At 63.1% G+C, this 18,506-nt stretch overlaps 2 protein-coding genes across 2 annotated transcripts in view; one reads left to right on the top strand and one right to left on the bottom strand.

The window, feature by feature from the left end:
• Nucleotides 1-177: 177 nt before the first annotated feature.
• On the bottom strand, nucleotides 178-12,477 carry TJP3 (tight junction protein 3). The gene is made up of 21 exons (XM_082495546.1): nucleotides 12,263-12,477; nucleotides 11,722-11,821; nucleotides 7,766-7,954; nucleotides 7,556-7,680; nucleotides 7,235-7,337; nucleotides 6,627-7,080; nucleotides 6,234-6,337; nucleotides 5,111-5,273; nucleotides 4,929-5,019; nucleotides 4,626-4,690; nucleotides 4,397-4,475; nucleotides 4,097-4,253; nucleotides 3,582-3,690; nucleotides 2,913-3,132; nucleotides 2,382-2,578; nucleotides 2,080-2,175; nucleotides 1,700-1,770; nucleotides 1,291-1,602; nucleotides 967-1,182; nucleotides 684-736; nucleotides 178-505 (listed from the first exon to the last, which is right to left on the bottom strand). Exons 1-21 carry the CDS (start codon nucleotides 12,460-12,462, stop codon nucleotides 406-408), a joined length of 3,204 nt encoding a protein of 1,067 aa, XP_082351672.1. The 5' UTR covers nucleotides 12,463-12,477; the 3' UTR covers nucleotides 178-405.
• A 1,102-nt stretch (nucleotides 12,478-13,579) lies between these two features.
• The window catches only part of PIP5K1C (phosphatidylinositol-4-phosphate 5-kinase type 1 gamma), a 52,799-nt gene continuing 47,872 nt past the window's right edge, over nucleotides 13,580-18,506 (top strand). Inside the window, exon 1 of the mRNA XM_082495439.1 lies at nucleotides 13,580-13,779. Coding sequence (XP_082351565.1) covers nucleotides 13,680-13,779 — 100 coding nt within the window. The 5' untranslated portion in view covers nucleotides 13,580-13,679. The remainder of the gene's footprint in view (nucleotides 13,780-18,506) is intronic.

Below are 18,506 nucleotides of genomic sequence, written 5' to 3'. Positions count from 1 at the left end.
TGCACACCCTGAGTCTGCTGCGGTGCCAGATGCTGGCACAACCCAAGCCTGGTTCTGCACCGCTGCCTCTTGGGGCAGGCAGGGTGTCTGGCCGCATCCAGCAAGGCGACACTGCTGCATGGGTTTCCCCTGCGTGCTGCCACCCAGCCTGCACAGAAACAGCCCATCCTGATCAAAATATCCCTTTTATTCCAGCAGCAGAGACCGTGGCCAAAAGGGAGAAGGAGGCACTTGGTGCTGCTTCTTGGGTAGTGACGGGTACAGCAGGATTAGGCCCAGCCCAGCCCGTCTGCGGGGTGCTGCATGGCACTACCTGGACTGTCACGTGGACCCGGTGGCCTGGGACTGGGGCAGGGCTGGCCCAAGGGGACCAGCTGCCCAGTGGGAGAGGGGCCAGCAGTGCTGCTACACATCGGTAGCTGGGCCCCACTCATAGCCTTCGTCCTGGTCTGAGTCGTCCCTGGCCCGCGTGAACCTCTTCCTCACAGCGTCATGCTCGTATTCCCTGGGGGACGAGAAGCTGCAGTGATGCCTCTGCCACCCGGTTGGGCTGGGTGACAGAGACAGTCCCCTGCTAGGCAGGGTCAGGGCAGGCAAAGCTGCCCCCGAAGCCTCCTCAGGACCTGTCCCAGCCCCAGGGCTGGCTGTTTTAACCCCCCAGCTGGCCCCGCTGCACAGGGTACCTGATGCTGTCGTAGCTCTGGCTCCGCTGGCCCCGCCGCTGCTGCTCGGTCGCCTGTGAAAGACCAGAGAGACAGAGGGGTCAGAGGTAGGGGCAGGATTTGTGCCCCAGCCTGGGCCTGGGCTGTGTTCCTCCATGGGGAACCAGAGCTGGGCATGGATGCGCAGTAGCTGGAGGTGGCACCCTGGCTGTGCCACAGGGGATGGGAATTAGCCCCCCGTAAGCAGGCACTGTGCTACCCTCCTCTGCCCCACCAGCCCCTCGTACCGGTATGGGGGACTCACTTGCTCGTTCAGGCCGTGGCTTACAGACATGTGTGCGGGCTCGGAGGAGCGGGCCAGCCCAGGCTGGTCGTAGGCGTCCTCGCCGTCAGTGTAGGCACCTGTCTCACCATCTGTGTCGTAGTCACTGTTGGCATGACTGTCACAGGTCAGGTAGCCCGAGGCCGCCGTGCTTGGTGGGTTCAGCAGGTCCAGACTGTCCTCCACTGCCACATCTGCCTGTGGGTGGGGACCCCAGGTGTGGGGAGACCGGTGCGTGGCCCCATCACCTGCCTGGCTGCAGCCCCGGCAGGCTGAGCCTTGCTGCAGGGACCCCGTGCCCCATACCTGCTCCGCGGCTGTCCAAACGGGCTGGCTCTGCTGTGTCCTGATGATGTCCTTGATCGCCTCATACCAGGCGTTACTGCTCCCACTGAGGCTAACGGTGGCAGTGAAAAGGTGGCTGCAGTACTTCTTCATCTTGCTTGCCTGGGCGTAGAGGCGCCGGGAGCTCTTTCTAGAGTCGGGTGCCAGCCACTGGCGCATGGCCTTGATGCCCTGCCGGCTCTCAGGCTCGCAAAACACCACCACCGGGTAGTACTGCACGTAGTTGAGGCGCTCCACAGCCGAGGGCGTGATGTCCAACAGGGCATGCTTGTTCTGGGACAGGGCATGGCTATCAGCCCCACCGGGGGCCATGGGCTTCCCCCCAGGCCCTGGACCATCCCGCTCCAAGGACATGGGAAAGGTCTCTCACCTTTTCTGCGATCTGCCGCACAGAGTCCAACTTGATGACCTTGGATGATTCCCCGTCTCGGGGCACGCTCGCTGTAGGACATGGAGACATGGTGTGAGAGTGGCTGGGGAAGACAGGGCATCTCCGCCAGCCCCAGGTTGGGTCTGGTTGTGCCCTGCCCCAGGGCTGTGTCCCTCAAGGAGCGGGGGCACATCTGGGGCCCCACTGGTATCATGATGCACAGGGAGAGCATGAATCAGTCCAGGAACACAATGGGGTGTCACAGGGAGGGTGCAATGAAGCAGGATTGGGACAGCTGCAAGTAAAGAGTTCCCACAGGTCCTGTACACTGAGGGTCTGGCTGCTGGCTATGATTTTTACCCGGTGTGGGGGACACTTACGGGCGATCTCAAACAGCTCAGGCAGCTCCGTGCTCAGCTTCTGCATGGCAATGTCTGCGATGGGGCCCAGGATCACCACCGGCCGCTTGAAGCTGGCTGTGGGGAGAAGACAGACTGGCTCAGGGATGCTGAGGACAAGGGCCGAGCTTGCAGCTCCCAGGCATGCAGCCTGGCTCCTTGAGGTGTCTAGGACTCGCCCCGGTCTTCCCAGGAGAGCTGAGGCCCCTAGCACCTGGGGGCAGCCCTGGGGCCGATGTCCCCTGAGCATGTCTGGGTGATGGGGACATAGCCCTGGTGCTCACCTTCCTTCAGGACCACCCTCTCATATGGTGGGTAGTGGCCCTGCTTTGTGAGCGCAGACAGGTCCTCCCGGCTCTTCCGCAGCATCTTCTTGGCACCCCGCAGGCCCCGCAGTTTCCAAAACTCCGCCCGTGCCCCAGAGGGGTTGGCACCAGATGTGGCTTTCAGCACCGACTCCAGGCTGGCGATCTGCTCGGCCCTGGGAGGGGAAAGGGCTCAGGACCTGAAGCCTCCGGACTTACCCCTTACTTTGTCTCTCTGGGATCTGAGGAGTGGGACAGAAGCCAGCATCCCTGCTCGGCAGCACAGCCGGATGAGGCTGTGATAGCCTCTTCCCTTTGGGCCCTTGGACAACCAAAGCATCAGCTGCTTCATCACCCCTGAGAAGGGATTTCACCAGCTCACGCTTCCCACCACTGCTCCATCAGCCCTTGCCCTGCCTCTTACTGGGCCCACCATCCATGTTCCCATCTCACTGGGGACCCACCCCCTGGCTCTGCTCATCTTGGGGCCGTTCCTGGCTCCATCCCTACCTGCTCCGGTTGGGGATGACGCCCTTGTCCTGCTCCTGCAGGTCCCTGCCCATGCGCACAGCCAGCCAGCTCCCCATCCTGCCCCGGTACATGGTGTCCAGCACATGGAAGACGTCCCCACGGACGAAGCTTAGCCCCGACGGTGTGTCCTTCTCAAAGTCAAAGTGCGTCCGGATGTAGAATGAGTCGCCCACGTTGGACGAGATCATCTTCCTGTAAACTGGAGCCCAAGGGGAGAGGGACCATCAGGGGAAAAGGTGGCTGAGGAGGAAGACACTGGAGCCATTTGGGAAGGAGCTGGGCTGGGCCGGGAGCCTCCACGGTAGCTCTTGCTGCAAAGGAGGGCGCTGGGAACACCTTTTCCTCCCATGGCGCTCTCAGACATGCTGAGGACAGCGGGACCTGACCCCCCAGCACACGCTGGCCTCCCCAGGCTGAGCCACAGTGCCAGAAAGCCCCTGTGCTCCAAGGATGCCAAGGCACAAATGGGACCAGAATGGTCTGGTCCCCTCCCATCACCTTTCTGGAGGAGGAGGAAGGGCGTGCAGGGAAGAAGGACCACCCTGTGGGGCAGAAAGAGCCGTGGCAAGTCCAGCAGCTCTGATGCTTGCTTAGGAGAGACAGAGGATGGAGAGGCACAAGCCCAGGATGAGGCCGGTCATCACTCACTGTCCTGCTTGCTCTGGGTCCGCAGTGTGACGTCCTCGCCCGGCGGCAACTTCATGAGGTACTCCACCGCCTCTTCACGGGTCAGGTTCTGGAAACTGGTGTCATTCACCTGCCACGGAAAAGCACTTAGACACGGCCCCACTGGTGGGACAGAAGGCGCGGGTCCCAGTGGGGGTCCCAGGGACAGCAGAGCCCTGGGCAGGAAGGGAGAGGGAACTGGTCCCTGTGACCCAAGTGCCTGCCACAACCCCTAGTAGCCCTGGGGAGGGCCTCTGGGCCAGCTGAGGTGGTGTCTGGACCCCACTGGGTGTTAGCATGGTGCTGGAGACAGGACTGTCCCCTCAGGCAGTGCCCACAGAGTCAACCCCGATGGGTTTGGACCATGGGCACCACCACTGACCCAAAACGATGCCCAGCAGGAGAAGTCCAAACCCGGGGGGGATGGATTTCAGACCCAAGAGGGATGGGGTCAGTCTGAGCGCAACAGCGTTTGGAGCCATTCCAGCCCCGGGTACCTGCAGGATCTGGTCCCCTTCCTGGAGACCCTGGCTGTCGGCCGGGCTCCCCTCCTGCACACTCGACACGAAGATGCCCACGTCGTTCCCACCGGCCAGCCGCAGCCCGACGCTCTTGGCCTTCACGAAGTGCACGACCCTGGAATCAGCACTGTACCTGCCAACAGGGGAAGCCGCGGTCAGCCTGGCAGTGACATGCTGGGGACAGCACAGGGGGTCACCAGCCCTGTGACCCCAACACTGCACCGGAGCAGCTTCCCGTCTCCCCCAGCCCCTCCTCACAACCTCTTGCAGACATACCCATCTTTGCGGGCACCTCGGGCACTGGGGCTGGTGTGGGGGCTGTGGCAGCCATCCCCCTCCACGGCTTCCAGCACGTCTGCAGGGAAGGAGGGCTGGTCCAGGAGGCGGCGGTGGCTGCGCCGCTGCCAGGACAGCCGAGGCACAGGGAGAGCTCTGCCAGGGGGATTCAGACAGCAGAGACACCCGGGAAACCGGAGCTCCCCCAGCCCGATCTGAGCTCACTCACCAGGGCCCCGAGCATCATCCACGGTCGTGTCACCCGCAGGGTCCCTGTTTGGTCGTCTTCTCTCCCTGGAACAAAGTTGGGGCAGGATTTAGGCAGGTCATGGAGGCAGGCGCTGGATGGGCATGGGCAGGCAGCGCCAAGAGGGCAGCAGGGACAGTGGAGCAAGCTGGGGATTAAATGGCATTCCACCTCCAGGGTGAACTGGCTCCGGGATGGAGGAGAACCAGCTCCTTCAACCAGGCAGAGAACACAGGGAGATCTGACGGGGGAAAGAGGGGCTCGTGGGGACAGAGCCGGGCTTACGGTGGTGAATTCATCCTGGCAGCCGCTGGAGGTCGTGGGGAGGTCTCGGTGGATGGCGGATGGGACAGTTCAGAGTCAATGTCGGAGATATCTGCAGCAATAGGAGGGAAGATGTCTTAGTGACAGTCCAGTCCCTGGGCTGTGTATTTGGTCCCCGGCCCCCCATCACCGTGTCCCCTCACCATCCATCCGGGAGCTGTCGCTCTGGCTGTCTTCTATGTCAGGGATGTTGACCAGGAATTGCCGGTGGTCCCGGAGGACAAGCAGGGTCAGGGTCCCCTCTGTCCGCTCGATGAGCTTCTGGGTGTCAGCCAGGGACATGTCCTCGCTGGCCACCCCATTGATCTGGAGGGGGCAGAGCGGGAGGCGTTCACTCCCGGGAAAGCCGCCCCCAGGAAGGCCCCAGTCACATGGGATGCTCCGACTGCCGCCTTCCCGCTCCCTTCCCAGCCCCTCCAGCGCAGCCCCAGCTCCGGCAGCTTTGCCTGTCCTGGCCTGTGTCCCCATTCCTGGCTGCCTCCCAGTGGGGCCTCATGCTGCACAGAGGAAACAAATTAGCGAAGCTAATTAACTCCCACCTTTAGCTGTCGGGGGGCCCTGCATGGAGGCAGGAGCTGCGCAGATCCCCGCAGACACTGCCTGAAGCTCAGTTTTACTTTGATTTTGGCCCAGCGCTGTCCTTCCACGCACTGGTGCCAGGGAGTCAGACCCCAAGCGGACCACGGGGCTGTGATCTCCTCGAGGTGCAGCAGCTTTTCCCACCGGATTGTTGCTCTGTTTACCCCAGAGTCGCTTTAGCCCCAGTTCCCAGCAGCCACAGGTCTGCCCGGCCCATGTGTGCAAACAAAGCATCTCCCTCCTTTTTCCTCCTCCTCCTCCAATACTTTAAGCGTCATTTCACCTGACATACCCCGAACACCCGAGCTCCTTGGGCCGACTGCTCCCTCGGCAGGGACACGCACGTGTGACAGGGGACCGCACGCCATGAGGACAGCGGGGCAGATGCGATCCCGCTGTGGAAGTGGAACAAGCCACCGGCCCTGGTTGAACACCACGGGGCTGCCTCAACCAGGCAGCTTTGGCATTGCGGGGAGCTGGTCCCCGAGAGCCCAGGAGGGGTCCCTGGTGATGGCTGGGGAGCCGGGGCAGAGTGTGGGCACCAGACGCTGCTGCCTCCGGCCAAGCTGCCACCCTCTGCAGGCAGCCGAGAGGAGTACCCTGTGGTGACGCTAGCCAGGGATGAGCCACTGGAAGAGGGGAGATGAAATCCCCAGCAAGCGCTGCGCGCCCCATGGGCCCCCGTACCTTCAGGATGAGGTCTCCCTCCTGCAAAGAGCTGCCCTTCGCCGCCAGCCCGCTCTCCACAATGTGCTTGATGAAGAGCTGACTTCCCAGCTTCAGGCCATACTCTGCACCAGAGAGAGCCCATGACAGTGCCAGAGCCAGGCAGATGCAGGACCCCCTCGAGGTCCCCCCTCACCACCATCACCACAAGCCCACCCCGGCTCCCCTTGGGGCACTAGCAAGCCCCAAAGTTGACCTCTGCAACCCCGGGCTGAGGCCAGGCGGGTTTGGTGCACTCAGCAGGGCATGCACCAGACCCTGGCACCGACCCAGACATCGCTTCCTCCCCAGGGGGATGCACGGTCACAAATCAGGTGACAAAACCCAGGGACAGAGGGAGCGGGATGGCCTCACCTTCGTTCTGCTTCTGCTTCACCAGGACCGACGTGATGGGCTTCATTGGCACATACTGTTGGGGCAGCCGCTTGAAGCCCGACACCAGGGCCAGACCATTGGTGTCCCCTTCGTGGCCGAAGCCACTGGTGGAGCGGTGACGGCTATAGCCCCTCCGATCCGAGCCACTGCCGGGGCTCTGCCTCCAGTGGCTGCTGTCCTGGCTTCGCCTCCGGCTCCGGGACACTGGCTTGTGGTGGCGGCGGTCATCCCGGTGGTGGCCAGAGCTTCTCTCGCTGGATGAGTCCCCGTCGTAGCCCTGGCTGTGGTCCAGGTCATCCCGGGAGCGGTGCAGGGCTGGATGCGCACCGTGCGACCCGTAGTCTTCATCCGAGTCATAGCGCTGGGGCACGGCGGGGGACCCGGGGCTACTCTTGCTCACGGGGATGCGGACTTTTTTCGGTCTTTTCAGTGTCTGCAGGCAGAAAGTGAGAAGGAGAGGATGGTGGGTGCAGCCACCACTGCCAGGAGATGTTTCCACAGCGATCTCCAAGCCCCAAACAGGAACCCCGGGGTGTGTGGGACAGGGGAGGGGAGACGGCCCCCATCCTGCTGCAGGGCACACTCACGATGTTGGCAATCTTGCCACAGGTTTTAAGTGTCTGGATGGCGAAGGAGGATGAGACATTCTCCATGGAAAGGCCGTTCACCATCACGATGTGATCCTTCCTCCTGGGAGGGAAAATGTAGCCGTGGCTCTGCCCCAGGCACAGCCCGCAGCTGGGGGAGCTGGCAGGGTGGTGAGGGCAACCGTTGCCCCAGGAGGACCCCATCCCAGCCGGGCAGGGTGGCAGCTGTGCTGGCCCTGTCCTAGCAGGAGCAATTCGCTGCTCTTCCCGTCCCCACTGGCTGCGAGCACCCACCATGTCCCCACGTCCCCGCACACTCACTGGAGCTGGCCCATCGCCGGTCCCCCGGACACCACATCTGAAACAATCACCGCTGTGTCCCCAGTCATCCTGTTGGGACGGTCCCGGCCTCCGGAGACAGCAAAGCCAAAGCCCCGTTGAGGGTCCTAGTGGGGATGGACAGAGAGGGGTCAGGCAGAGCCGGCCCCACAGATCCCGTCCCCTCCTGCAGCCACCCAGGGCCGTGCTCACCTTGCTCAGCGTCACCGTATGCTGCTCCCAGATCACCATCTCCTCCATGGTGGCCATCAGCCAACGCAAGCGAGGGAAGACGACCGCGGCAGCCGGCTGGCGCGGCAGCCCCTGCCCAGCAGCCGGGGGCGCGGACCGGCTCCGGCTCCTCTTTGCAGCCGCTGGCCCCTTCCTCAGTCCCACTTCAGGCTGCAATGAAGAGCAGAAGCAAAGCTGAGCCGCAGGCACCAGGGAGCACAAGGGTGCAGGGGACAGAGCCCCCGTAGTGCCTGGACACCCAGCGGGGGCACTGGGACTTGCAGGTGTGTTGCACCCCGGGTAACCCCGCATGGTTACCCAGAGCTGCCTCCACGCGGCATGAAATTCCCCCTTTGGGAGGTCCATCTCAGTTCTCTCGGACGCGTGTCCACAGAAGGGGACGTTTTATGCAGGGCAAGTCAAGACCCATCTCCGTGGCTGGGACCACCTGCCCACGCTGCCCTCGTAGTCCCGCTCCCCTCCCTTTTCCTGGGAGCCAGCAGATCCCGGTGTGCTGCTTCGGTGCCCTCCCACTCGCCTGTTCTGGGCTCCGTCACAACAGCGGAGCCAGCAGTTCCCCAAATCAGTTCAGGAGCACCACTGTCCCGGTATCACCCTCCGGTTTCCCTGGGTTTTCCCCAAATCCAACATTTTCCACCTAGGGCATGCAAGCCTGACTGACAGGGTGACATCCCGTCTGGACTGAAATGCCTGGGATGGGCCAGGGGAGCCCCTCCACCGGCTCCTGGCTGCCCAGAGGAAATGTCAGCGTGAACCCAGAGAGACGCGGGATCCCTGAGAGGGATAGGGGACAGTGGGCCCAGAGCCTCCCACGACTTCCCCTGGGGTGGGTCGGGAAGGAGCCAGTTTGATCAGGGACTCCCAAGGTTTATCCGTGCCATTGCAGACACCAAGGAAACCCCAGTGAGACCATCAAGTCATTCTCCAGGGCGATGGGGACACAAAACCCAACAGCCCGGCGTGATGCCACCACCGCCGCCAGGTCCTCACCCCTCTAACCGGTACAGGGACCAGCGAGGACAGATCCACACCCATCACCTGCTGAAATGCGCCCCCGTCCCACCCCGGCTGCCCCCGGACAGTGCGTCCCACTCCTGCCCCAGGCACCGCGGGGCTGCCAGCGCCCATCCTGGTCCCACCCGTGGCACAGGCACAGCACGGCCACAGCCATGGCACGGCCATGGCACGGGCACAGCCCATCATGGGCACAACGGGCCGTGGCCATGGCGGCATGACATCTCCCCAGCGTTGATTGGCCGACAGCCCTATCCGCTGGCACTGATTGGCTGGCAGCTCTGCCATGGCAGGACCCCGAGATCCAGTTGGCTGGTGGCTCTCCCACCACAGGTCTCTCCGGACACCGATGGCCCGGCTGCTCTGCCACAGTCGATGTCTCTGGGCTCTGATTGGCCAACAGTTCTGCTGTGGCACATCTTTGGATTCTGATTGGCTGATATCTGTACTGTGACAAGTCTCCCCAGGACCTGATTGGCCAATGGCTCTACCATGGCAGATCTCCTGGGTCTCCAATTGGCCAAAGGCTCTGCTGCTGCAGCAGATCTCTGAGATCTCTGATTGGCCAACAGCTCTGCCATGGCAGAACTCCAAGGTCTCTGATTGGCCCACAGCTCTGCCACAGCAGACCTCTGGGGCCTCTGATTGGCCAATGGTTCTGCCATGGCAGACCTCCGGGGTCTCTGATTGGTCAACAGCTCTGCTGCAGCAGACCTCTGGGGCCTCAGATTGGCCAGTGGCCCTTACATGGCAGATCTCTGGGGTCTCTGATTGGCCAGCAGCCTCTGCCGTGGCCGCAGCCCACAGTTCTGGCCACTCTGGCCCTGCTGCCCAAGCACGCTGTCCCATGGCACCCGCACAGCCCTGTGGTGCTCGAGGACTCCGTGACAGCCGTGCCGGGGGCCATGCCGGCTCCTCACCGTGGCTCAGCCACCCTCGAGCCCGGCCGGGCCCCCCCCGTGTTGGTGCCACGGGAAGCTGCAAACCTCCACAGCCCCTTTGGGAATTGGCCGTGGGACAGCTTCAGCGGGACCGGGGGGCATCAGAGACGAGCGCTGCCATCCCATGGGCAATGCCACGGGCAATACCGAGCAGGGATCTCATGGAGGAACTGGGGCTGGCGGTGGGCAACCAGCCCTGGGGCAAACATGACGGCTCAGCCGCAGCCCGGGGGGCTTTCCATCGCCAGCCCCCAGCCGGAGCCGCACTGAAGTGGCCGGTTGGGCCCCTGAAATGTGACCCAGCTCACGGCAGCCCCCGGGAGGGACGGTGTAATCATTCACCCGAGCCCTCAGAAATAGCCCCGGCCGGTCGGGCTGCAAGCCAGCACGTGCGGAGGGCAGAGTCCGGGTTTCCACTCCACGTCATGAGTCGCCAAAAACAGCCCCAGTGCACACCCGCCACCCGCCGGTGGTCGACACACAGGGACACACTGGTGTGGTGGCACCCATGGTCCTGTCCCGGTGCTTGTGAGACCATTAATACACAGGAGACCCCAGCACGGTGGTGGGGTGGTTTCCTGATGATCAGTGAGCTGAACCAGCGGATCCCATCTCAGCCATGTCACCAGTGTTGGCCGGTCAGTGCTTACAGGTGCCCACAGGTGACATGGCGTGAGCCACAGGTCCAAGGGACCCCAATCACGGGGCACCCAGAGCATCCCCCTCCCCGGGGTGACGGCTCATCTGCAGTGCCAGTGCAAACCCTGCTGCCACCCAACACAGTCCCTCACTGTCCCCAGCCAGCTCCCACTGCTGTCCCATCACTGGGGGGGGGGGGGGGCACAAATCAGCCACACACTTGCATCCTGTTGCCACCCGTGGCTCTCCGTGGGCAGCAGCAGCCTGGGACCAGGGGGGGACAGCGTGGGGACGGCAGCAGCTCCCGTCTCACCAGTCGGCACAGGCAACACCCACAGCGCCGCCAAGCCCCGGTCCTGTCCCTGGTCTTCCCCGCCCGGGGACCTGGCGTAGGGCCTGCCCCAAGCCAAAGGCCAAGGCTGGCAGCCGGAGGAGCCGGCTCGGCCGGTTTCCGACAGAAACCAGCCCGCACCCGAAATGGCCCCGCCGGGAGAGGCAGTATCTGGGCAGAGCTGACCGCGGCCCAGCCCGACGTGCCCAGCACCGGGCACCGGCAGCATGGGGAGCCCCGCACTCACTGCTCTGCCTCGCGCACGCACCGTGGCCACCATGCCCCAGGGTTTTTAATACCAAATGAAACCCCGGCTGCGCCGGGACAGCTCGTCCCACTGCAAGGTCCCTGATTTGGGGCTATGCCTGGCCCCGGGTGATGCCACCGGCAATGCCCACCATGGGGACAATAATGGGTGGGGAGGTTATTTATCAGAGAGTGAAGCACCCTGCCCACCCCTGCCTTGCCCCACAGCCATCGTCACCACCCATAACCTGTTTCCCAACCTCCCGGCCGACGGGGGTCCTCAATCTGGGACCTCAAAGCCTTCCTGGGATCAGCGGGGTCCCTGGTCTCAGCCAGTGCCGCAAAACTGCTCATCCCTTGTCTGGTCCTGGCCGTGCAGGACCGGGGTCCCAGATCCCCCCAGAAGCTCCTCTAACCCAATCCCACCCACATCGCGATGGGCTGATCCTGAATCCCACCCTGGGAAAAGGGTCTGACCCAGCTGGGTTGTAAATCAGTAGGATGGAGGCACGTCCTCCAGCCCTCGGGTCACAGAGCTGTGACACCTTGGGGCCCCGGGATCCCCTCCGGGGTACCTCCCTGCCATCAGGGCCAGACTCCCAGAGTGTCACCGGGTCCTGGAGCCACCCAGAGAGGGACAAAGCATGGCCAGTTTCCCAGGTGAAAGCAGGGCTGGGTCCCCATCCCCAAATGGGAAGCGGGGCTGGCAGATCCCAGGATCCCAGGGGACAGGGTCAGGCACTCACCGAGTCTCCGATCCGACCAGGAAGGAGCTGAGCTCCAGGGCTGGTGGCAGTGGTGTCACTCCAGGGTGCCTTGCGTAACCCTTTGTGGCCCAGACGCTGCCTGCAGGAGGGAAGGAGGAGGAAGGGGGTCCCGGGGCAGCTTCCCGGGCACAGCAGGGGTCACGGGGGGGCTGTCCCTCCTCTCCACCACGGTGCCAGTGGCTCAGCCACATCCACTCACCCCCCACCCAGCCCTGGGCAGGGACAGGCTCACCCCATGCTGAGGGTGGTGGTGCCCAGGGAGGGGGGTCCTTCCCCCCAGCCTGACCCTCTCCAAGGAGGTGGTGGAGGTCTGCGCCAACCCGCACAGCTCCGGACCCCCAAACCCTCTCAGCAGTCCCGGGGGGAACCAAATGGCTTCACCCAGTCCCCCAAGAGGGGACAGCGGCCAGTGGCCAGCCTGGGGCTCCCGGTCCTGGGGGGGGGGGGGGCGGGGGGGGGGGGGGCCCTATTGATGGCTACTGTCCCCTCTCCTCCCCTTCCCCCTTCCTCTGCCCCCCACCTGGGGACCAGCCACCCGTCACTCCTCTTCCCGCCGGGTCGCTGTCCTGCAGTGACAGCGATCAGCTCCACGCCTCGGCTCTCGGTCCAGGGTCGGTGCTGATGCCGCAGGAGGTCACGGCCCTGCGACGGGACATCGCGGGGGTACCAGTTCCTCCTGAACCCCCCGGTCACCAGCCGCCACCCCGGGGCCGGAGCCATGGAGCCGCCGCTTTCCCCACCGCTCCTCCGATCGGCACCGAGAGGCTCCTTCTGCCCGAAGCCCCCCGCCAGCCCCGGGGGGAGGACGGAGCAGCACTCCGGACACGGCCGCCGCCTCCCGAGCCACTGCAGGGTCACCGGCCGCCCTCCCGCGTGGAGCCGCGGCCGGGAGCACCTCGGGCGGGGGGAACGGCCACGCCACCGAGCAGCCTCACCGGGGCTGCCGGCTCCCTCCCCGGCGGCCCCGCGCGCCGGGCCTGAGTGGCGGGCTGGCTCCCGGCCGGGGCTTCCCCTGCCCGTGATACGTCTGTCCCCCGGGGCCGGGGCACGCTGGGTGAAGGGACCGGCCGGGAGAACCGGCGGGGCCGGCCGGGGCTGACCCGCGCCCCGGGGCTTCCCCAGGCCCGGCTGGGCGGCGCGGTGCCACTAGATGGAGCCATGGGCCGGACCCGCCGCGGGGCCGAGGGGAAACGGGCCTCGGCTCCGGCTGGGTTGCGGCGGCGGGGGCCCAGCCGCGGGCCCTCTCAGGTGCCCGGCGGCGGAGCAGACCGGCGCGGCCCTACAGCTTTCACGGCTCCTGGGGAACCCGCCGAGGGGGAAGGCAGGGAGGCGGCGCCCGGCCCCGGCAGGGCCGCGGTCCCGCAGGGGGCAGCGGGGCTCGGCCCCAGGAGGGCCGCCCGGGGGCCCGGCGCCGACGGGACCCGCACACACGCTCGCACGGGGCACCGGCCCGGCCCCGCCCCGCCGGGGTCCCGCCCCCGCTGCTATGGCGACCGTCAGACCCCGCCCCCTCCGCGGCGGCAGCGCGGCGGTTCTATGGCGCCTCCCGCCCGCTAGAGAAGACGGCGGCGGCCTTTCTCTTCGCCGCTCTGTGGTGCGCGCGGTCCCGTCCCTCTCCCTGCGCCTTCCAACCAGGCGCTATCCCGGTCCCGCAGCCCACGGACTATCGCGACAGCCAGCCCCCGCGTCGCCATTAATTCCGGCGGAAGGGGACAGCTCTACTTCCGGTGTTGGCCGCTGCCCCTTCCGCTCCGCGGCGCCGGGGCGTGTCTAGCCGCGGCGCCTCCCGTGCTCTATGGTCCCCGCCGTTCCCAGTCTCCTCAGCGGCAGCGGCGGCGGCGGCCGGAGCCGGGAGGAGCGCGGCAGCGGCAGCGGCAGCGGCGGCGGGGGGTCTGTTCCGCCCCGGGCCTGCCCTGCCCGCGGCCTTCGCGGCGGCCATGGAGCTAGAGGTGCCCGAGGAGGCGGAAGGCTCGGCCGTGGCGGGGGCCGGCGCCATCTCCCCGGAGGCCGGTGTGGGGGGACTGGACGCGGCAGGAGGTAACGGGCTGCGAGCACCGGGCCGCCGGTACCTCGGCCGGGCTCCCCGGCGTGTTTTCCCCAGGGACTGCTCCTGGTGGGGGCCCACTGGGGGGCCCTGAGTGGTTTAGCCCAGCGCCCCCCCCCCCCCCCCCCCCGGAGGGGTCTGAGTGGTACCTCCCGGCCGGGCCCCCGCGTAGTCCCCCGGGGGGAGCTCAGGGTGGTTCAGTCTAGCGCCCCCCCCCACGAGTGTGTGCCACCCCCGGGCATCGCGTGGTCCCGTCCAACTGCCGACCCCCCCCCCCCGGACCCAGAATGGTTCCGCCCCCGGGGCTACTCCTCGGCCCGGGGATCCCCGGGGGGTGGCGGTGTCTGCGGCCGCCCGCCCCGGGACGACCCCCGGAGCAGGGCGCAGGGCACCGGCCGGCCTGCCCGGCACCGGGGCTGCTCCCTGCTACCGGCCGCGGGGAGGGGGGGGGGGGCGGGGGCTGCGGCACCGAGGTACCCCCGGGAGCGGGGCACCGGAGCAGCCTCCCGCTCGCCCGGCAGCCCTCTCTTATCTCCGGGCTGAGCCTCTGCCCTCGGTCGAGGGGGAGTTTGCTGGCGGGGAGCGGGGGGTCCCCGCCGTGCTGGGGGGCTGCTGCGGCTCCCAGCGCTGTGGGGGGGGACATACGGGGGACCGTGTTCGCAGGCGGGGAGCGAGCCCAGCCCGGTGGCACCGCCGGCAGCCTTTACGCGAGGTCCCTCGGTTGGTAGGATCACCCGCCTCCGCCTCGGTGTCTAATCGTTTATAGTTCAATTAATGACCTCGAAACGGCTGGGTTTAATTGCGCGCGTGATCCCGCGGCCCCGCTCTGCCGTGGGGCTGACGCGAAGCTCCCGAGCACCTGCCGGAGCCTCAAGTTTATTCCGAGTCCGTTACGAGGTGGAGGGGATTTGGTTGTGTTCTGACAGCAGTGTCCTTGTCTTCGGGCCTTTAAACGGGGGTCATTAAATCTTCTAAAAACCAACAAATTACAGCGGAAGCTGTGATAATTTCAGAGATGTCATCTGCCGCGTTGGGGGCAGGGGGGCTGGATGTAGCGTGTAATTTTCGGTAAGGTGCTGAGATTTAGGCAAGTGGCGAGCTGGCCCCGGCCTTTCTGCTTCAGTTCCCGGGTGCTGCATGGAAGATGGAGGCACTGCCTGCGTGCAGCTTGCATGTCCCTGGGTCGCTCGCGGCGCTCCCCACCCCCCCGCTCGGACCTCTTTTTTTGGGGGAGCGTGCTCCCAGCACAGCGTGGTGTGGCTGGTGGACCGCCAGCTTGCGATGCTGAGGGAGCGAAGGAGAGAACCTTTTGCCCGTGAACAATTAAAATATTGTTTATCTTTCTGATTTCTCTTGCTTTTTTGGGGGGGAGGGTAGAGGGTTGTTGCTCGGCACAAGACAAGGTGTCTGTGGAGACTGTTGCTCAGGAAAGGTTTAAGCAGGGGCTGTGTTTTTCTTCCCTTTGCAAGTAAATCTGAATTTATGAACCTGTAGACTGCCTTACCTTATGCTGATAGTAAAAAAAGATGAAACAGAGCCAGAAATCTCACCGATGCTTTGATTTTTTTTTTTTTTTTTTGAGTCAAGTTGCTTACTGCTCGCTTGGGTAGCGTCCAAATCATGTCACTCGGTCTCAGCCATGCTTGCAACTGGAGCTTCCAGGAGGGCTGGGGACGACGTGCACAACAGCTAATGAGTATTTTCTGGAAGAGAATAAAACCCGGGGGGACTGGAGGTGGCCCTCGGTGGGCTGTGTGCGAGGGCTCGGCTGCACCCGCCCACGGGTCTCGAGTCGGGACTGCTGGCTGGCGGAGCACGGCGACGGGCTCTGCGGTCCTCGTTGCAGCAGATGGGGAATACTACACGCCAGACCGGTGTGCCCAGGAGCAGAGGGGGTTTGTGCTGAACGCCACCCTGTTTCGTTGACTGTTTCGAAGCTGACGGCAACAAATTGAATTTAGCGTGCGCAGCACCAATGCCTTCGTGGCTATTTAGAGCAGCGGTGGAAGTAGTGAAGTGCTCATGACCCACCTATACGGGTGCTTCGTCCATCTCGCCTTAACGCTCGTGCCGTTGATGAAGGATTACCAGTGCAGCCAAAATCTGCTGCCCGCCTCTCTGCCGGAGAGCGCGGATGGCTGTTTGCTGCGCTCTTACTAAATGAACGTGGAGGGGTTAATCCAGACGGTGGGTCGAGTCAGCAAAGACCTTCCCCAAGTGCTCAGTAAATACGGAGAGGAGAGCCGGTTAGCCTGGTGCAGGAGTAACCCTGGATAGAGGAGAGGGGCTGAAAGTCAGGGAAACCTTGGCGATGGGTTGACTTAAGGCACGGAGAGTCTTCGGTAGGGACCTTCTGGAAGTCTTGTAATATGCTCTGATGGGGAAAACCCATCAAAGTTTGAGTGCCAGCGGCTCATGCATGACCACACAGGCCCAATTTGTCCCTTTCTGAGAACCCGGCTTTGAGGGTTTTAAAATTTTTGTAACCACTGTGGCTGAAAAGGGAGTTCCAAAATCTGATGGGTGTATATGGCTGCTGTGCCTCCTCCCTGAATCCGCACCCCCTTGCCCTGGGAGGGGGCTGCAGGGAGTGTAAGGGACAGTTCGCCTATTTTGGTGCAGACAGCAGAGCCGCTGGCAGGAGCAAAGGCACTGTGCATGTGGGGTGACGTGTGAGTACCGGTATCATTCAGGCTCAACCCCAGAACAGGAGACACAAATCGTCATCCCTCTACCTGGGTGCGGCCTGGAGAAAGAGGGTCTGGGAACTTCCTTTTATCCAAGGGGGCTCAAATTATTGGAGAGCTGTTGGTACGAAACTGGTAGCACAGCTGGTCTCCACCATCTCCTTGCAAAGGTGGAAATTCTCAGCCTGGTGGGGAAGTAGAGTTGAACTTGCTTCCATTTCTCATGTCTCCTGTTACATGGGTGGCAGTCCGCCCGTCATTTATGACTTAGAGCCTGGGTAGAAGCCTCCAACGTGTTCTTCAGGGTTGAATTCCTCTGCTTTAGGGAGCTGAAATGATTTAACAAGTATTTATGCTCTTGTTCAACAGTTGTCTCACTGTACCCAGAGCTGGAGGTAGCAAAGTGGAGATCCCGGTCCCAGGCAGTGGCGCTGAGTGTGCTGGATGCTGGCGGCACCTGTAAGGCCATCTGCAAAGAGCACTGGGAGAGCGTTGATTGCGACAGATGAAGAACGGTATTGCAGCTCATCCCTCTTTGCGATGATAACTTTGAAGTGACTTTTGAAGGGTTGCTGGAAGCAATTTTTTCAGTGCGCAGATTAGAGATAAGAGAAGAATCCCACCCCGTGGGGCACAAGCAGTTCAATCCGTACCAACGTGATGGAGAGGGAAATTGGAGAGAGCTTATCAGCTTGAGGAAAAATCAAATGCAAACATCATCCCCGGCATGATTATGGTTCACAGCTTAGTTGGATGTCACATGCCTCTTTCCCGTGAATTGGTGCTAGCGAAGATGATGACAGAGGGAGTCAGCTAGGCAAAAACAGACAGAAAAACACCCTGTGCCTTGAACTTTTAAAGACCCTGCAGTTACTTCACAGTCAATAAGTCACAGCTCAGCTGCAGGGAAGGAGGAAGGCAATGAAAATAGAATTCAGGCTGCTCTGGCAAATTAATTGTCCTTTAAGATGCGAATAGGTTGGAAACAAATAAGGGGGTTGGGATTGCGGGGCCTGGGAGCTGTGAAGGGCAGTTTCCGTACAGCAGGGAGATCTGGGCACTGCCCGGAAGGATGCTGAGCCCGTCTGTATCAGTGTCAGGACAGGCTGGAGAATGAATCCCTGACAACCCAGGACGAAGAATGATTAATCTAATTTTCATTAACTAGCATTTGGCATTGACCTGTATATAATAGCCCGTTACGCCGCTGCTGGATCTGCGGCTGGCAAAGCTGCTGCCGCCGTGTCCCACTTGGGAAGCTCGCCGGGCCTCTCCAGAAGGGCTCCTTAGGGAATGACCTGAGTGGATTTAGTATAAGCAGTGGATAATTTGGGAATGATTGTTGAAGTGATTCACTGACATGACCATTATGGGCTCTCGCCAGATGCACCATCTTATTAAATACGATTTTTCCATATAAGGTGGTTGCAGCCTGAAAAGCAGCAGCAGGAATTCCAGTATTCACTTTCTTCATGAACGCATCTTTCAATCGCAGCCAGTCGAGTCCAGAAATAGGTCTGCTGTGGCTGTGCGGTACCCTGACAAAGGCTCGGAGAGCCTTTCTCGTTGCAGGCTGCTTACATCTTTATCATGTTTGATTATTCCCGTTCATCTTTTCGGGCTGTCAGGCGTATTCCTGTAGACCAGGATTAATCTATAGAGGCCTGGCAGGTGCCTCGCTCCCGACGTGGAACCCGCGTGCTCTCTGGGACCTTACTGACACGAGATCACTGCAGGCGTTACGTGGGTATACTTAACTTGCGACCTGCCGGTCAAAAAACATCTTTTGCACCGCACTGGGGCATTTCAGAGGCGGAGTTGGAGGGGGAAATGTTTGCTAGCTCCCAGTGCAAGGAGGGTTTGGCTACGTTTAGGTGGGAGTGACCTTCAGCGGGCTGCTTCGCACGCTCCGCTCCCACCAGCAACGCGGGGACAGAGCTACTGGTCACGTCGCTCGTGGGAGACGCTCCCTCTGGCAGCCCGGCTGCGGGAAAGCGGGAGCTGCAGTGGGTCCAGCCCTCCCCGGGGTGGTC

Source organism: Vanellus vanellus (genome assembly GCF_965231255.1).
Source record: "Vanellus vanellus genome assembly, chromosome: 25".
NCBI classification, from domain to species: Eukaryota; Metazoa; Chordata; class Aves; order Charadriiformes; family Charadriidae; genus Vanellus; species Vanellus vanellus.
The sequence above is the reverse complement of the archived record's forward strand: the minus strand, read 5'-3'. Positions and strand labels throughout refer to the sequence as shown.

Bases quoted from the DNA above. Each gene is read 5' to 3' on its own strand.
- TJP3 (XM_082495546.1), bottom strand. From the start codon at position 12,462: ATGGCTCCGGCCCCGGGGTGGCGGCTGGTGACCGGGGGGTTCAGGAGG. The intron at 1,603-1,699 runs GTGAGAGACCTT...GCCCTGTCCCAG, and splicing joins TGCGGCAGATCGCAGAAAAG to AACAAGCATGCCCTGTTGGA. The intron at 737-966 runs GTGAGTCCCCCA...GGTCTTTCACAG, and splicing joins GCCACGGCCTGAACGAGCAA to GCGACCGAGCAGCAGCGGCG.